This window comes from Scleropages formosus, chromosome 23, assembly GCF_900964775.1.
Source record: "Scleropages formosus chromosome 23, fSclFor1.1, whole genome shotgun sequence".
In the NCBI taxonomy this organism is placed as follows: Eukaryota; Metazoa; Chordata; class Actinopteri; order Osteoglossiformes; family Osteoglossidae; genus Scleropages; species Scleropages formosus.
In genome coordinates this window covers 18,557,447-18,571,126 of record NC_041828.1, presented here as the reverse complement: position 1 = coordinate 18,571,126, position 13,680 = coordinate 18,557,447, and the positions used below count along the sequence as shown (strand labels likewise).

General features: G+C 43.3%; 1 protein-coding gene across 1 annotated transcript in view; it reads right to left on the bottom strand.

The window, feature by feature from the left end:
- Positions 1-2,614: 2,614 nt before the first annotated feature.
- LOC108919315 (collagen alpha-1(XIV) chain-like) overlaps positions 2,615-13,680 on the bottom strand; it is a 71,218-nt gene continuing 60,152 nt past the window's right edge. The window contains exons 40-48 of the mRNA XM_018727229.2: positions 12,706-12,759; positions 11,008-11,061; positions 10,642-10,713; positions 9,167-9,202; positions 8,707-8,773; positions 8,417-8,605; positions 7,264-7,341; positions 5,333-5,488; positions 2,615-3,667 (exon numbers count right to left, since the gene is read on the bottom strand). Of these exons, the coding sequence (XP_018582745.1) occupies positions 3,384-3,667; positions 5,333-5,488; positions 7,264-7,341; positions 8,417-8,605; positions 8,707-8,773; positions 9,167-9,202; positions 10,642-10,713; positions 11,008-11,061; positions 12,706-12,759 (990 nt within the window). The 3' untranslated portion in view covers positions 2,615-3,383. The remainder of the gene's footprint in view (positions 3,668-5,332; positions 5,489-7,263; positions 7,342-8,416; positions 8,606-8,706; positions 8,774-9,166; positions 9,203-10,641; positions 10,714-11,007; positions 11,062-12,705; positions 12,760-13,680) is intronic.

The following is a 13,680-nucleotide window of genomic DNA, read 5'->3' as shown; positions in this document are numbered from 1 at the left end:
GAAAGCTGCTTCGCTGCAAGTATTTCATGAACCTGCACCACTAGCATCAGTGAGGTCCATTAATGATAATATCACTGGGCATTTTATATTGTTTATGACCTTTTTTTTTTTTTTTAAAGGATACCATTTAATTGTTCACTTTCTAGTTTTCAAACTGATAGTATAGGAGAGCTCAGGGGAGAAATACAGTGAGACCCTGTTTTTATCTTATGAGTGATATGATTGTGCAACGCCTTGTTGGAAAAATGGCTCTGGAATGAGCTTCGAAATGAGCTTGGACAACTTTTTAGGGGACGATGGAAACATCTGCCTCGCGGTACCAGTCTGTGAAGGGAGACGTTTTTTTTCTTGATCTGACCTGAATGCTTGTAATTGTAGATTTAATCATGACATGACATGCCTGCAAAGAAACAAGAATGTTCCAGAAATCGGCTCAGGGACCTTTTGTTAAATCACAGCACTATGGTGTGACTGACTGAAAGAGAGAGAGAGACACCAAAAGGTGGAGGACATGGTGCATTTTTCCCAGTGTAATTAGAGGTTTAGGGCTGAACATTTCGTGGCCCTCGATACTGAACAGAACATTCTAGATGCCTGTCACGTATTTGTTATCTGAGGTCCGTCGAACTGGCCTCGTACAGGACGTTCATCCCAAGTTTCTCATTAAACCCGCACTGCAAAACTTTCTGCTGCAGCCTTAAAGCCTTGAGACCAAACGTTTTTCTCCTTATTTCCACAAATCCGCTATTATTCTAATTTCCAGAATGCCAGTCAGGAGTGCAACACACGTGAAAAACGGAGAAACCTTCCTCGCGTTTTGCACACCTCTGTACCCGAGAACAGTCCCTCGTTACGTTCCGAATCCTGTTTTTATACTCGCATTTCTTTCTCTTTGCCATTATCTTTGGAAGGCACAGACGGCACCCAAATGGTAAATTCCCCCAAAACGCACAGCGATATGTCCGAGTGCCTGTGATTCAGATCCGTTCCAGGCCTTAATTTCTCCAGTGTCATATTCATAATTGTACGCACACACAGCGGCGTGTTAAGAACCCCTCAGATTTGGCTTGATCTTCTGCGGATGTTCGTTTGAACTGAATGGAGAAGGAAAGAGGCGCAGAGCACAGGTGACTCCCCACCTCTCACTGGGCACGTAGCGCTTTCCGAAGTGTTTCCATCACGCATTTTATTAGAACCGGCTCCGGTGGGGCAGGCTCTGCGGTAAAAATGCACACAAGTTTTTATTTTTTCGTAAAGTTTTCCACCGGTGTCACTCACTCGTCGTCCTCGATTTTTTTAGAGGGTGACAGATGACGTTCAACGTAAGCCCATCACACCTGATGAATTCTTGATACAGCGGACAGCTTGGCTGAGAAATCCCGTGTCGGCTGGCCTGCTTCGCCAAGTCGGCCACATCTGGATCCGGTTTTTTGCCAAAATGAATATTTGTACACACGAGTCCGCCTAAAGAGCGTAGCAACCTGTACAAGATGCTGAGCTCATGGACCACGAGGGCTGAATTATAATCAGGTGACCCCAGGCAATCGCCCAGGGGTTGGCGAAATTTAGGGGCACCAAATTTTACTGCTAAAACTGGAAAACAAATTATCTTAGGAAAAAAAAACAAAAAACCTTGCTTAATAATAAACAGTTTTATCAGTAAAGTGAAGATCTACCATTTTACAGTTTATCGTGATATAGGCGCCTTTGAACCCAAAGGTCACAGGTTCAAATCCCACCCCTGGCTGTAGTACCCTTGAGCAAGATGCTTACCCTAAATTGCTCCAGTAAAAATGACCCAATTGTATAACGGCTAAGTAACTGTAGGTAGATTAAGATTGTGAGTCACTTTGGAGAAAAGCATCAACTAAATGAATAAATGTAACCATATGACACATCACTGCTCTATTGGAACTTTGTAGGTGAAATTTTCAATGACTCAAACTGTCCTCTGCATAGTGAATAAGTGAATAGTGTTCATCTACCTTTTCCCTTAAGTATCTTCAGTGCCAAACATAAGTTTAGTTTTCAGCCGTTAAAGCATAAACTTGTGTTTTTTGCATATATCATGCTCAGAAACGTATTACTGTAATTACAGAAAAATTTGTCTATAAATTCAGGTTTCACCAACTAGTTATCTGCCTCATTTCAGTGTGACACCTGATTTTGTGGTGGTGTTTGTGGCTGGAAGAACATGTCAGATCCCAGATGTATAACTGGGTAAATAATTGTAAGTACTTAATGCTGCGCAGTGGGTTGGACCGGGTCCTGTTCTCCGGTGGGTCTGGGGTTCGAGTCCCGCTTGGGGTGCCTTGCGACAGACTGGCATCCTGTCCTGGGTGTGCCCCCTCCCCCCTCCAGCTTTACGCCCTGTGTTGCTGGTTTAAGATCCGGTTTGCCGTGACCCTGCTTGTAAGTTGCTCTGGAGCAAAGGGTCAGATAGATGAATAAATGTAAATGTACATATAGTAGCATCACAAAACAAAGAGCAGCCAGAATGTCTCAAAGACAACAACTAAAATGTGTAAATTACATTTTATTTGTAACAAAACAGTTATAGAGTACATAATAATTTACTGTTTTAAGATGTTTAGACACAAGATGTTCCACTGAGGTCAGTTCTGCAACATTAATTCTTCTACATCACAGGTCTCAGTATATAACACGCAACGTGTGTTCAACTGGCGACCTCAAAACTAATTTCGCCGTTACGCCCATTGTTTGCTTCAGTTCTTTTTCCTCTCAAGAAGCCCTATAGACCTAGTACTGTTTCTTCTCTACTGTGCATATTACTCATCATATAAAATATCGATTATAACAAAATACATGCTATAATGTTCTTATTAGTCATGAATTTGATATTACGCTTATTTGGATGCTCTTCTTTTTAAATGCAGGTATGCTTGAGCTGTAATGTGTCATTTTTGTTGAATTGAAAAAAATATCCCAATTAAGAATATCTCAAAAATAAAACCTCAGGAAATGAAAAACAAGTTGCCATGGCAGCAGCCAAGCACTGAGGGATTCTTTTTTTTTTTTTTTTTTTTAAATAAAATTACACAAACTGTACAAATGCTCCTTGCTGGTCACTTACAAAAGATAACTACACGTCGAGGAACAAGACATCACCCGTTTACACATTCGGAGTTCACGCTGCTTCCGTCATGTCATGCACCTCGAGAAAGGAATTACGCACGATGTCTCGTAGATATTGTCTTCTGTACTCAACCACAAGCAGCTCCTTCCCACACCCTCCCAAATTTTCCCACTGAAAGCAATTCCGGCACTTTCCTGTCCTCCCAGGCAAGACCATGGGAGAGTTTACAGAAATCGTTTTCTCGGTCGCGCTGCGATTCCCAGCCCCGTGTGGGTTCATCAGTACTTCAGTTGGGGGTCTCTCCCATCCCGGCTTTGCTGTCCAAACTTTTCCTCTGCCTCACGGCGCCAGGGTTTCTCTTCCTCCTCGAGAGGCTCCTGGCGAAGCGGTTGACGCCGGGTGACCTCACCTCAATGGCGTCGTCCGTGGGCAAAGGTTGGGGCCCAACGGGGCGAGGGATGGGGTAGTTGGGCTGGTAGTACTGGTGAGAATAGCCCCTGTATCCCTCGTACGGGTCGTCCTCCTCCTCTTCGTTGCCGTATGTCTGGTAGGACTCGGGGGGCAGTGGTACTATGGGAACATCGTGGTCAGTTGGGCCACCTTCACATTGACCGTACAACCACCACCGCCAAGTAGAGCGACCGGGTTAGTGACAGACAGAGAGGAGTAGAGACACAAAGGGACAATGTTAATGACCACACTGGAGCGGTGAGCAACTCGAGGACGGTGACGCGTTCCACCTGCCCTGTACAGCACCGGTCATTCTGTCAGACGGGTCAGTCTGTTTCTGACAGTTATGGACACCTAGACCCCCAGCAGACAGACTTGTATCAGTCAGTCAGATGCTGGGTTACATTGAGAATATTTATTTACAGACATCGCGAACCCTGTACGGATATGCGGGTGCTCATTCCCGGGAGAATTTCTCAGAATGCGGGTCGAGGTGTTCGTAGAAGAGTGCGCTCGGCTTTCCTCGCACCGCGTGTGGGCGGTGGGCGGGGCCATCGCCCGACTCCCTCGCTGTTGCGCGAGCAGCTGCTGTTGCTCAGCAGTCACTCCGATGGGGTTGTTGCTCATCGGACAGGAAAGCGCAGCACACGTCAGCGATCGCAGACAACGTGGCGCCAACATGCTACTCGGGTGTTAACAAGGGTGCGAGGCTCGCTGTCAGCCAATCACAGCCACCAACAGTGACAGAATACCACAGTGCTATGGCGCAGGCTCTGGCTGGCAGCTCTAACGCTCAGCCCTGCCTGGGTATTTCTGCAACTGTCACATCACACACATGCGCATGCATGTCAGGCTTCGTTCACACACAACATTTAGCGTTTACTTAATTATTACAAAAATACAGAGGGGTCTTGTTGAAGCAGCACTGTTTCCCAAAGTGCTAATTTCGAGAACTTTCCGGGTGGCCAAAATTGTTCCCGCCCCATCACGGCCACTGCACATGGCATTTATTAAAACAAGCCAAATGAGCATAACAGTTATCAAGTTTCATTTATTTAGAGATATCCTAATTTGTTAGTATCAAGACACCAATAAATGAAGGCATCTGTAAAACATTTAGAGATATTTGGAGATATCTTTAAATGATGACATTATTTTAATACATATGAAATACTGTATATGACTAATCAATATATTTATTAAGGGTTAGTGAAGTAATAGTAGTAGTTCTGGCAAAACAAACTGGAAGTATTGGCCACACTGGAAATTTGCTTCAAAACAGACATCTGCATCTTTATAATATTTCTGTTTTAAGGCACTGCTGCTGACAACAGACACGGGGGTCTCTGTAAAACACGAAAATGAATTTATTAGCCATCTCTGCTGCATTATTACTCCAGGGAAATTAAATTTTCCGTACTCGACGGATTCCAAGAGGTTGTAATGAGTTTAAAAATGGTGGAAAAAAAGGCTGCATTGAAGCATTTACGTGCCTCCCGTGTCCACTGTCTGCTCTGTGTCTCAGAAGAGTAAAATGAGGTGAAGACATTCATTTTACTACATTGGAAGGAATGCGATTCAAAGACAAGGGACAGAGAAACTAGAAAGAATGAGCACATTAAGACGTAGACATTTTCAGGGTTAGCAGGTAAAAGTTTTTCTGTAAGCCGCAGGTTCTATGTAGCAATGCACAAGGAATGATGCGAAAAGTCATTTTCAAGTAGTGTACACGAAGGTGTGGTGTTTGGAATCTACAGTCAGATGCAGGGGGCGAGTGATCACTACCTCCACCATTGTAGCCCAGGCATGAGTTCTGGTCACAGTAGCCAGGTGGTCCAGCAGGACCGGTGGGGCCAGGGATGCCGGGTCGTCCAGGTGTCCCTGGGTTGCCCGGCCTTCCGGCTGATCCCTGGCTGCCAGGTCGACCTTCTCCAGGCGGTCCTGTTGGGGAATGTCAGTCAACGACTCTGAAGCTGAGCGGGCCAAAGCCATGCGATTCAACAACAAGCTGACATGACCCAAGTGTTCAACTAATAGAACCAATCAAACTTTGTTATCAAGTCCATGCATCATGACACCTGGACAGTACTGGGCTAAAACAGGATGATCAAGTTCTGCAGCATTAGCACCACTAGTGGTCCAGGGCTTTACACTGTCCATTGCTTGTACACTAGCAATGGGCGTGGGAGGTTGGAAAGGAAGGTTTCCTCTGGCCGCGTACTGGAAACAATGACTGGTTTCTTTCCAGAAGAGAACGGGAGTGGTGCTGCTATTCAAACAAACAGGAGGCTCTCGCTCCAGGTTGACTTACAGTTTACCAAAGTCTACATCTGCCTTATGAAGGTACTGTAGTTTGTTAAAAACCCTTCGTAAGGCAAATTCTCAGAAATCAAAGATACAATACTTGGTTACAACTGCAAAATTTTTTAGTCATTCCTGAGTCCCAAAATTGACACCCACTTAGGGTAAAATATCACCAAATCTCATTGAAATAGACTAATTTAAAACATTAATTATCATAACGCAATATAATAGCACAGTTTCCCTTCATTAATTATTCTTTAATACTGTATGTCTGGCTACTTGCTATCGTTCGGCTCTTTCGTATCTATTGCGCAACATGTTCTGAAAACTTAGAAACAAAACATACATACATTTGACAGACAAAGTTTATCAACCTTTATGCAAATCAAAAAAGAACAGTGAAGAAAAAATAAAGCAATGAAAACAATGCAAATGAATTCACGTTCCCTGTGGTTTGGATAGATCAAACGGTGCCCATAATTACCAATATAACAACGGATGAAACTACTAAACAAGGGCTAATGGAGGGTGAGAAGTTAATGCAGTACGAGCCAAACTATAACTGTGAAGAAGACCGCATGGGGCCTCTGGTCTCCTGCCGCTCAACAATCGGGTGGCATGTGAAAACCGAATTGGCTCTTTGTAAATATGAGGAAGTGTTTTGAAAATTGAAGCGGGGGTATTAAAGAAACCATTTGTACGTTCTCGTGAATCCGAACACTCGGCTCTCGGGACATGACTGTACACTGCATGCTAAGCACTTTTCTGTGACACCACAAGCTCAGAGCTTCAGCCTTATTGAAAGCATAATTTCTGTAGACGGCATACATGCAAATATTCTTTTTAGAGATATTGATGAACACAATAATTTCTTCGTCATCAGGGTATCCAGAGGCTCAAAATGCATTTTTTAAAGTCCTCAGACCTTCATCTTCTGCCAGATTTCAAATTAATCCCATGGTATCACGATTCTAATTTTACTGAATCAATAAGAGGCATAAGGGGCGGAACAGACTACAGGGCCTAAAGATGGCAATTTTAAATTTAAAAAACATACCCTTACGACAAAAAAATCCCTATGGTGTACAATAAGTGGAAATAGGACTTTTTATCCATGTATGTCATCACAATTCAACTAAACAGCATTTTTTCTTTTCAAACTCCTATATGCCCAGATAATATGAAAGGATATTCCTGCAGTTTGTGTGGAGCAGTAGCTACAAACGGCCGTGCAATAATGCCACAGTGCAATTCTACTGCTGCACTCTGGTTTAGCTCCTAAATTGTTCTCCTCCTGATGAAATCTGTTCTGACTGATGAAATTTGCTCCTATTGCCACACACTGTTCAAATCGCTTACCTCAGTTTCTTTGTGCTGCACTGCGATTTCAAAAGGGAATAAAGCATTTTTACCTGGGGGTCCCTGAGGTCCTCTCGGCCCCTGAATCCCGACCCCTTGGCTTCCCTTCTCGCCCTTCTCTCCGGGCAAACCTAGTAGGAGAGATGTCCAGTAAGCAGGGCACAATGTGATGTCCGAAGCAGTACAGATTCTGAATTTTCTCTAACAGGGTTACTAAAATAGACCAGTGACCATAAATCAGCCCGGGAGACACACCTTCACGCCCACAGGCTGTTTTCAGAAAGGCCGTGCGAGATCAATTACTTCCCTAAGTGCACGGCAGAGCAGGATATAGATTTTTTAGTGGGTTTCGGTCGGCACCGCAGGAAACTACACTTCTAAGTACAACAGGTCTGTGTGTGGCGGTGCTCTGTCCTCTGAAAAAGATTCCTCTGGAAGACAGAACGGCATCAAAGCGAAGCATAAGGGGAATGGCCCCGCAGGCTACGTTCACTTCGACAAGTCAAATCAAGCCTTTACGAGGCAGAGCTGTCTAGATGCACATTAAGTCATGAAAATTAAGTTTGGCTTCCATTTTTAAAATAATTTCTCATTGCACTCCTGATACATAATACTTTCAAAAGGGTACAATTTGAACATGAAAAGAATGTTTCATGTCATTTTCCAAATCCTCTAGTTTACAACAGTAGCGTATAAGAACACAGGTGCACAGTAACACCAGACTGCCAGACTCCACAAACACTCAGTAGTTACGGTGACCTCTATTGAGATTAAATGTTAATGATTATTCTAAAGCGGTGATTTTTCACAAGAACAATGGCACAAGTAGATAGTGTGGTCAAAGCATTCACCTTGCAATCTGATGATCAGTGGGTTGAATCTCACTCCTGCTACAGCACCCATGATATTTTGAATTGGTACAGTAAGAATGTCTTGCTGTATAAATAGGCACATAAATGTGAGCAGCCTGTTGTTGATGGAGCCCTAACATTCTACATGTCTTTGGGCAAAGACATCAGACAAATGATGGCTAATCTGAAATAAATTTTAAAATTTTCCATTCTTTGTATGGTCCAGAAAAGCTTATTCTAAATCCTGGGTAAGAACAGCTTAGTCTAACCTCCGAAGATAGACTGCTATTGCAAACCTCTTTGTGTTATGATGACGATAATTTCACATCAGATGAGTTGCAACCATGTAGTGTACCTCTCTCCCCTGGCCGCCCGTTCTCCCCGTTGCTCCCAGGGAAGCCTGGTCTGCCAGGAGGACCCTGCTCTCCTTGGGATCCTCGGGGGCCCGGTCGACCTGGCTCTCCAGGGGACCCTGGGACAGTGCGCACGGACACTGGCTGGCTGGGAATGTGGTTGAGAATGGAGCTGTAGCGAGCCATGTGACCTGGGGGAGAAGATACAAGCATCCCGTGGTCACGCACTGTCCAACAGGATTAATGAAAGGGCACGGCTGAATTTTCAGGCAGCCAGGTGGACGTGACTCACTCTGAATGAGCTGTTCGCACACCTGCCGAGCAATGGCCTGCACAGCTGCTTGAGACTGCACGTCACCCTTAAAAACAAACAACAGCCACTGAGATCGACAGTCTTCTGGCGTTGGGTACCAGACTGGCTGGTGCTCCTTACTAATTACACCAAATAATTACACTCTTCCATTAATATTATGCTCTGTAATTAACTAGAGGTGCGGAACAGCGGTTCCTACAATAGACCTAAGAGCATCCTGGTGACAGAAGCAAAAGCCAGCTCTGTCTGCATTGTTTATTCATACTTTATATTCCAATTATAAATCTTAAAAGGATGTGTTCGAGCACATGAGAGCTGCACGCTGAATAAAAAAGATGGTAGATCCAGAAAGTGCTGTGTGAGGTTGTTGGAAAGCTGTCTTCTTACACTTCCTATACAATGGAGTTATACAACATGTAGCATTGAGGACCAGACTTACTCTTTCACCCTTTTCACCTCTGGCACCGGGGGGACCCTGCATGACACAACGCACAGTCATTGTAGGGTATAAACACACACATCAAAATGCACCCGAAACACTGTTCTGCATTCCTAGCATTTTAAAATACCTCTTTGAAACATAAAGAAACTCTGGTAAATCCTCTGCAGTAGGGTCAATGAGTTTTACATCATACTTTCTTTTTTTTCTACACACAGTACGGAACAGGCACGCAATTCATTTACATTTATTCATGGTCATTTAATTCATGAATTAATTCTCAGTAAAGACTGCACAGTCACCGTGTAACGTGGTTTCTAGCACCTAGGAGTTGGTGGACTTTCTTTGCTGATTGAATCATGTTTAGCAGCTACTAGAGGGTTATTTGACCCCATCTATAAGTAGCTACAGATCAAGTATTTATGATAAATGAAAGAAGTGCGTTATAGTCATCCTGAGATATGCCCATTCCGGTGACAGCAGCTTGATTTTGAATAACTGAGCAGCACAAGACATTTATATTTACACTGATTCATTTAGAAGATGCTTTTCTCCAAAGCGACTGAAAATGATTAACTAGTACTTAGGAGACACCTTTATCCAAGGCGACTTACAGTGCTAGATACGCTACACTAAACATTGCAGAGTTATGCACCTATTTGAACGATGAACCTCGGTGCAGCAAGTGGTAGGCAACAAACTAGGTTTACTTGAGTCACATGTCTGCAGCTATGTCTTTCTCTTTCTGTAATGCATAAATTGTACTTTTGCTGAGATGTACGTTGCTTTGGACAAAAGCGTATGTTAAATGAATAAATGTAAATGTAAATGTATTCAGTGATCTGCACAACACATAGAGACATGTTCACACACTACAGGCAATTTGGTGTCAACAATTTGCCCGAAACACATGTTTGGACTGTGAGAGGAAACCCACACAAACCCAGGGGGAACATGCGAACTGCACACAGACTGAGCAGGGGTTGAACCCATGTCCAGCCGCTCAGCCCAGGTGCTGAGAGACACCATGTCAATGTGTTCATGAAGAATAAATTTGCAGTATTTTCACTGATACATATTGGCTCTGCTGTTCTGGTTTTGCATTAAAGTTTGAGTTAATACACAGACACCAAGTATAATATGTATGTATGTTTTGCTTGAGGGCATTTGTTAAGTGAACGGTATATAATACCTACAAAGAGTTGAATAATAATTTCATCAAGTGCAATGCTTTTTAGAAGACCCTAGAGACTATAAAATGGCAATAAGTATTTATTTACAATGTAACACATTTTTCTGGGTATTAGCAAAGGATCATTTTATACATGTCCTGGTATGCAGATGACTTAAACACAGTTCTTCAATATGTTATATTGTAACATTGCCCTGAAACTAATTATGTCTTTTAACAACATTACTGACATTGTGACTATAAATAACCAGGGAGAATTAAAAAAAAAAGATCTTTGACTCACAGGTGGTCCTTGGTCACCGAGTGCTCCGGGTGGCCCGCTTGGACCAGGCAGTCCAGGAGCTCCAGGCGGGCCCTGTCGATGTCGATTCACACAGAAGCTTAGACATTCCATGAAGATGATGCTGTAGAGCTCTCCTTGGTGAAACACTTTGTAAATACAACACAGATACTTTCTTTTCTTGACGTGTCCTACAGCAGGTTCCAGTAAATGGGTTTGTGTTTATAAAGACCTTGGATCAGGCAAGTAATCAGAATGTTTGGATTAAGTATATTGTAAGAAAGTAGAGCTGGCTTTCATTGCCCTTTCATTGCCCTTCCATTATCTTGACCCTTCCATCACCCGATACACCACTCTTTGGACACTTACAATGGTTCCGGTGGGGCCTGGCCGCCCAGCTGGACCATCTTTGCCTGGCAGTCCCTGCGGCGAGGAAACAAACAACATGTTTCTTCTATTATGCTTACTGGAAGTAAACCATAAAGCAGCATCAATCCTTGCTGCTTCACAAGATCAGGGGATTTCATGGAAACATCCAGCCTGAATGCAAATCCTTGCATTATTTACATACAGTATGATTCTCTCAGTACGCACATACAGAAGCTTCATTTGAAGCTTAGGTTAATTTTTCAAATGTTTTTTGTTCCTCAGTGCAACATCTTTCACATATCTTTTCATAGCTGATGGGTTAAACTTCTGTAAAACACAGATTTAATATCATTCTTCAGTCAAAAAACGGTTTGTAGATCTGGTGGTATTTCTGATGGCTAATCATTGTTCATAAAATGCTCGCACTAGGTTTTATAGTGCTAAAATTCTCCATTATGGGGATAAAGTTGGAAAACCAAGCAGTAAAACAGAGGACTCCAGCTAAGTCTTACTGTGTTTAAGGAGAAAATTGCTTTTTTGCACTCTGTACTCTGGCTGAGAAGTGATAGATCACTGCCAAAGCCAGACTCCATTCCCAGGGCCTAGCTGGCTTTTATCTGCAATTTCGGGTAACGCGTTCCTCCTTACAGATGGCAGACTAGCAATTACTGCAGCAGAGCCGATTCAGAGAGTTGCCCGGGGGCTCGGCCCCAAACGGTTTGCAATGCCGTGATTCATTTACTTGCACAGATACAGGCTCCAGCTTCCAATTCCATCAATGTTGTATTCATTCCACCAATGTTCTACCCATTAAAGACGTGGGGCATCCTGGTTCGTATCGCTGGTCCCTGCGGCGCACCTTGGCCTTCTCTCTCTCTCAGTGGAGTGTGATTGATCACTGTCATTTGAAGTGAACCACACACAGTGTGACAAAGGTAGACGTCTCCACACACGCTACTGAGGGAATGCGACAGGAGCAGCAGTGACCATGACTGCAGAAAGCGCTGAAGTAAAGCGTGCACACGCACACATGTGCAGTACACATTCCATTGTGGAACATCACACACCAGTGACTACACCTACTTACCACCCTAACACATGTACCTATTCGTTAAGCATGTAGTTGCCATGACTCAACTATTTAAGGCCCTACTTCCTGTGGATGGTGAGACAGAGAAGAACCGGAGACCATGAATTTGGGAGTCTGAATCTCAGTCTGCCGTTCTCATTCCGATTCCCTTCTCCCCAACACCTCGACAGACCTAGGGTTTCCAGAATAAAAACTGCTGAATGCAGAATCCCTGAGTCATTGTTCTCTTTCGCCTGGCGAACCAGTCCGTTTGTCACTCAAAGGAATGAGGAAGTCCTTGGAGAACTTTCATTTACTTAAAGACTTACAAGCCAAGAATAAAGGTGCAGAGATCCAACCGAAAGAACCAACTTTTTGCAAAAGATAACTTGTGTCGGCTCACTAAACTCAACAAAAGGGCAGAAATAAAGGCATTTTCAGACTGGAATTGTATGCAGCGAATAAGAAAGATAAACAGTGAAGAGCATTAAAAACAAAACTGGGAGCCAGACAGCAGATTGGAATATTGTACACAGTACGGCCTCTTACGCCCACTGTTATTGGAATAAAGCGACAGGAAAGAAACGAAAGAAGAGAAAAATGTAAAATGAAAGTAAAGGAGGACTTACCCTTTGTCCTGCTGGACCGTCACGTCCTGGTGAGCCAGAAGCACCGGGTACACCCTGAAAAACCGCCACCACCCTCAGGAAAGTGCTTTACACAGGAATTCAAATCCAAAAACTATTTGACTGAGCGCATTCAATTTTTCTCGCTTATGTCTAACATCATGAGAGAAAACTGAGCAACATTTCATTCGTATTAAAAAGTTTCCTCTTCATTTTACAAGATATTTGAACAATAATGTCTTTCTGCATTTATTACCCTCTGGTTGTCGTGTATCGTCCCCGCATTTTTTGCAAACACAGCATTTATGGCGAAGAATAACAATTCCCAAGGGACAGTCATTTATTTTGGATTTACCAGAACACTGGGCTGATTTTAGTGTTCGTTTCAAAGACAAAAAAGCTAAATGGCTGTGTTTTGATGTAAACTATAATGCTAATTTTGACACCCTTCTGCAGCACAGAAATCATAAAAGGAAAATTTTATGCCCAGAACTGATTGGCTAGGCAGCAGAAGATACGATGCTTTTGTGGGCAATATGAGAGCTTCGCTTCAAACGGTTTAATAAGAGACAACCACACACAGACACACACTGAGCTCCTGATTCCACTGCTTACCAGCAAATAAAAGATTCATTACTGAGGATGTATGAACCCCCCCACACACAGACTCACACTCTATGGAAGCATATAGACTGTACCACTGATAGCAGGAATTCACCAGAAACAACCCAATTACAGAGCCAACACACACACACACACACACACACACACACACACACACACACACACACACACACCCACCCTGTGTCTAACTCCAGTGCTTACAAAGGATTTAAACACTTTAATTACAGCATCAACACACGTCAGGGATTAAGAGTTTCAGCATGTAACATGTCTAATTATAAATTTATATTACAGCTTTCAGTCACCGGGCAGCTGAAATGGACCGGAAAGTAAGAGCAGTTAATCAGACCCTCC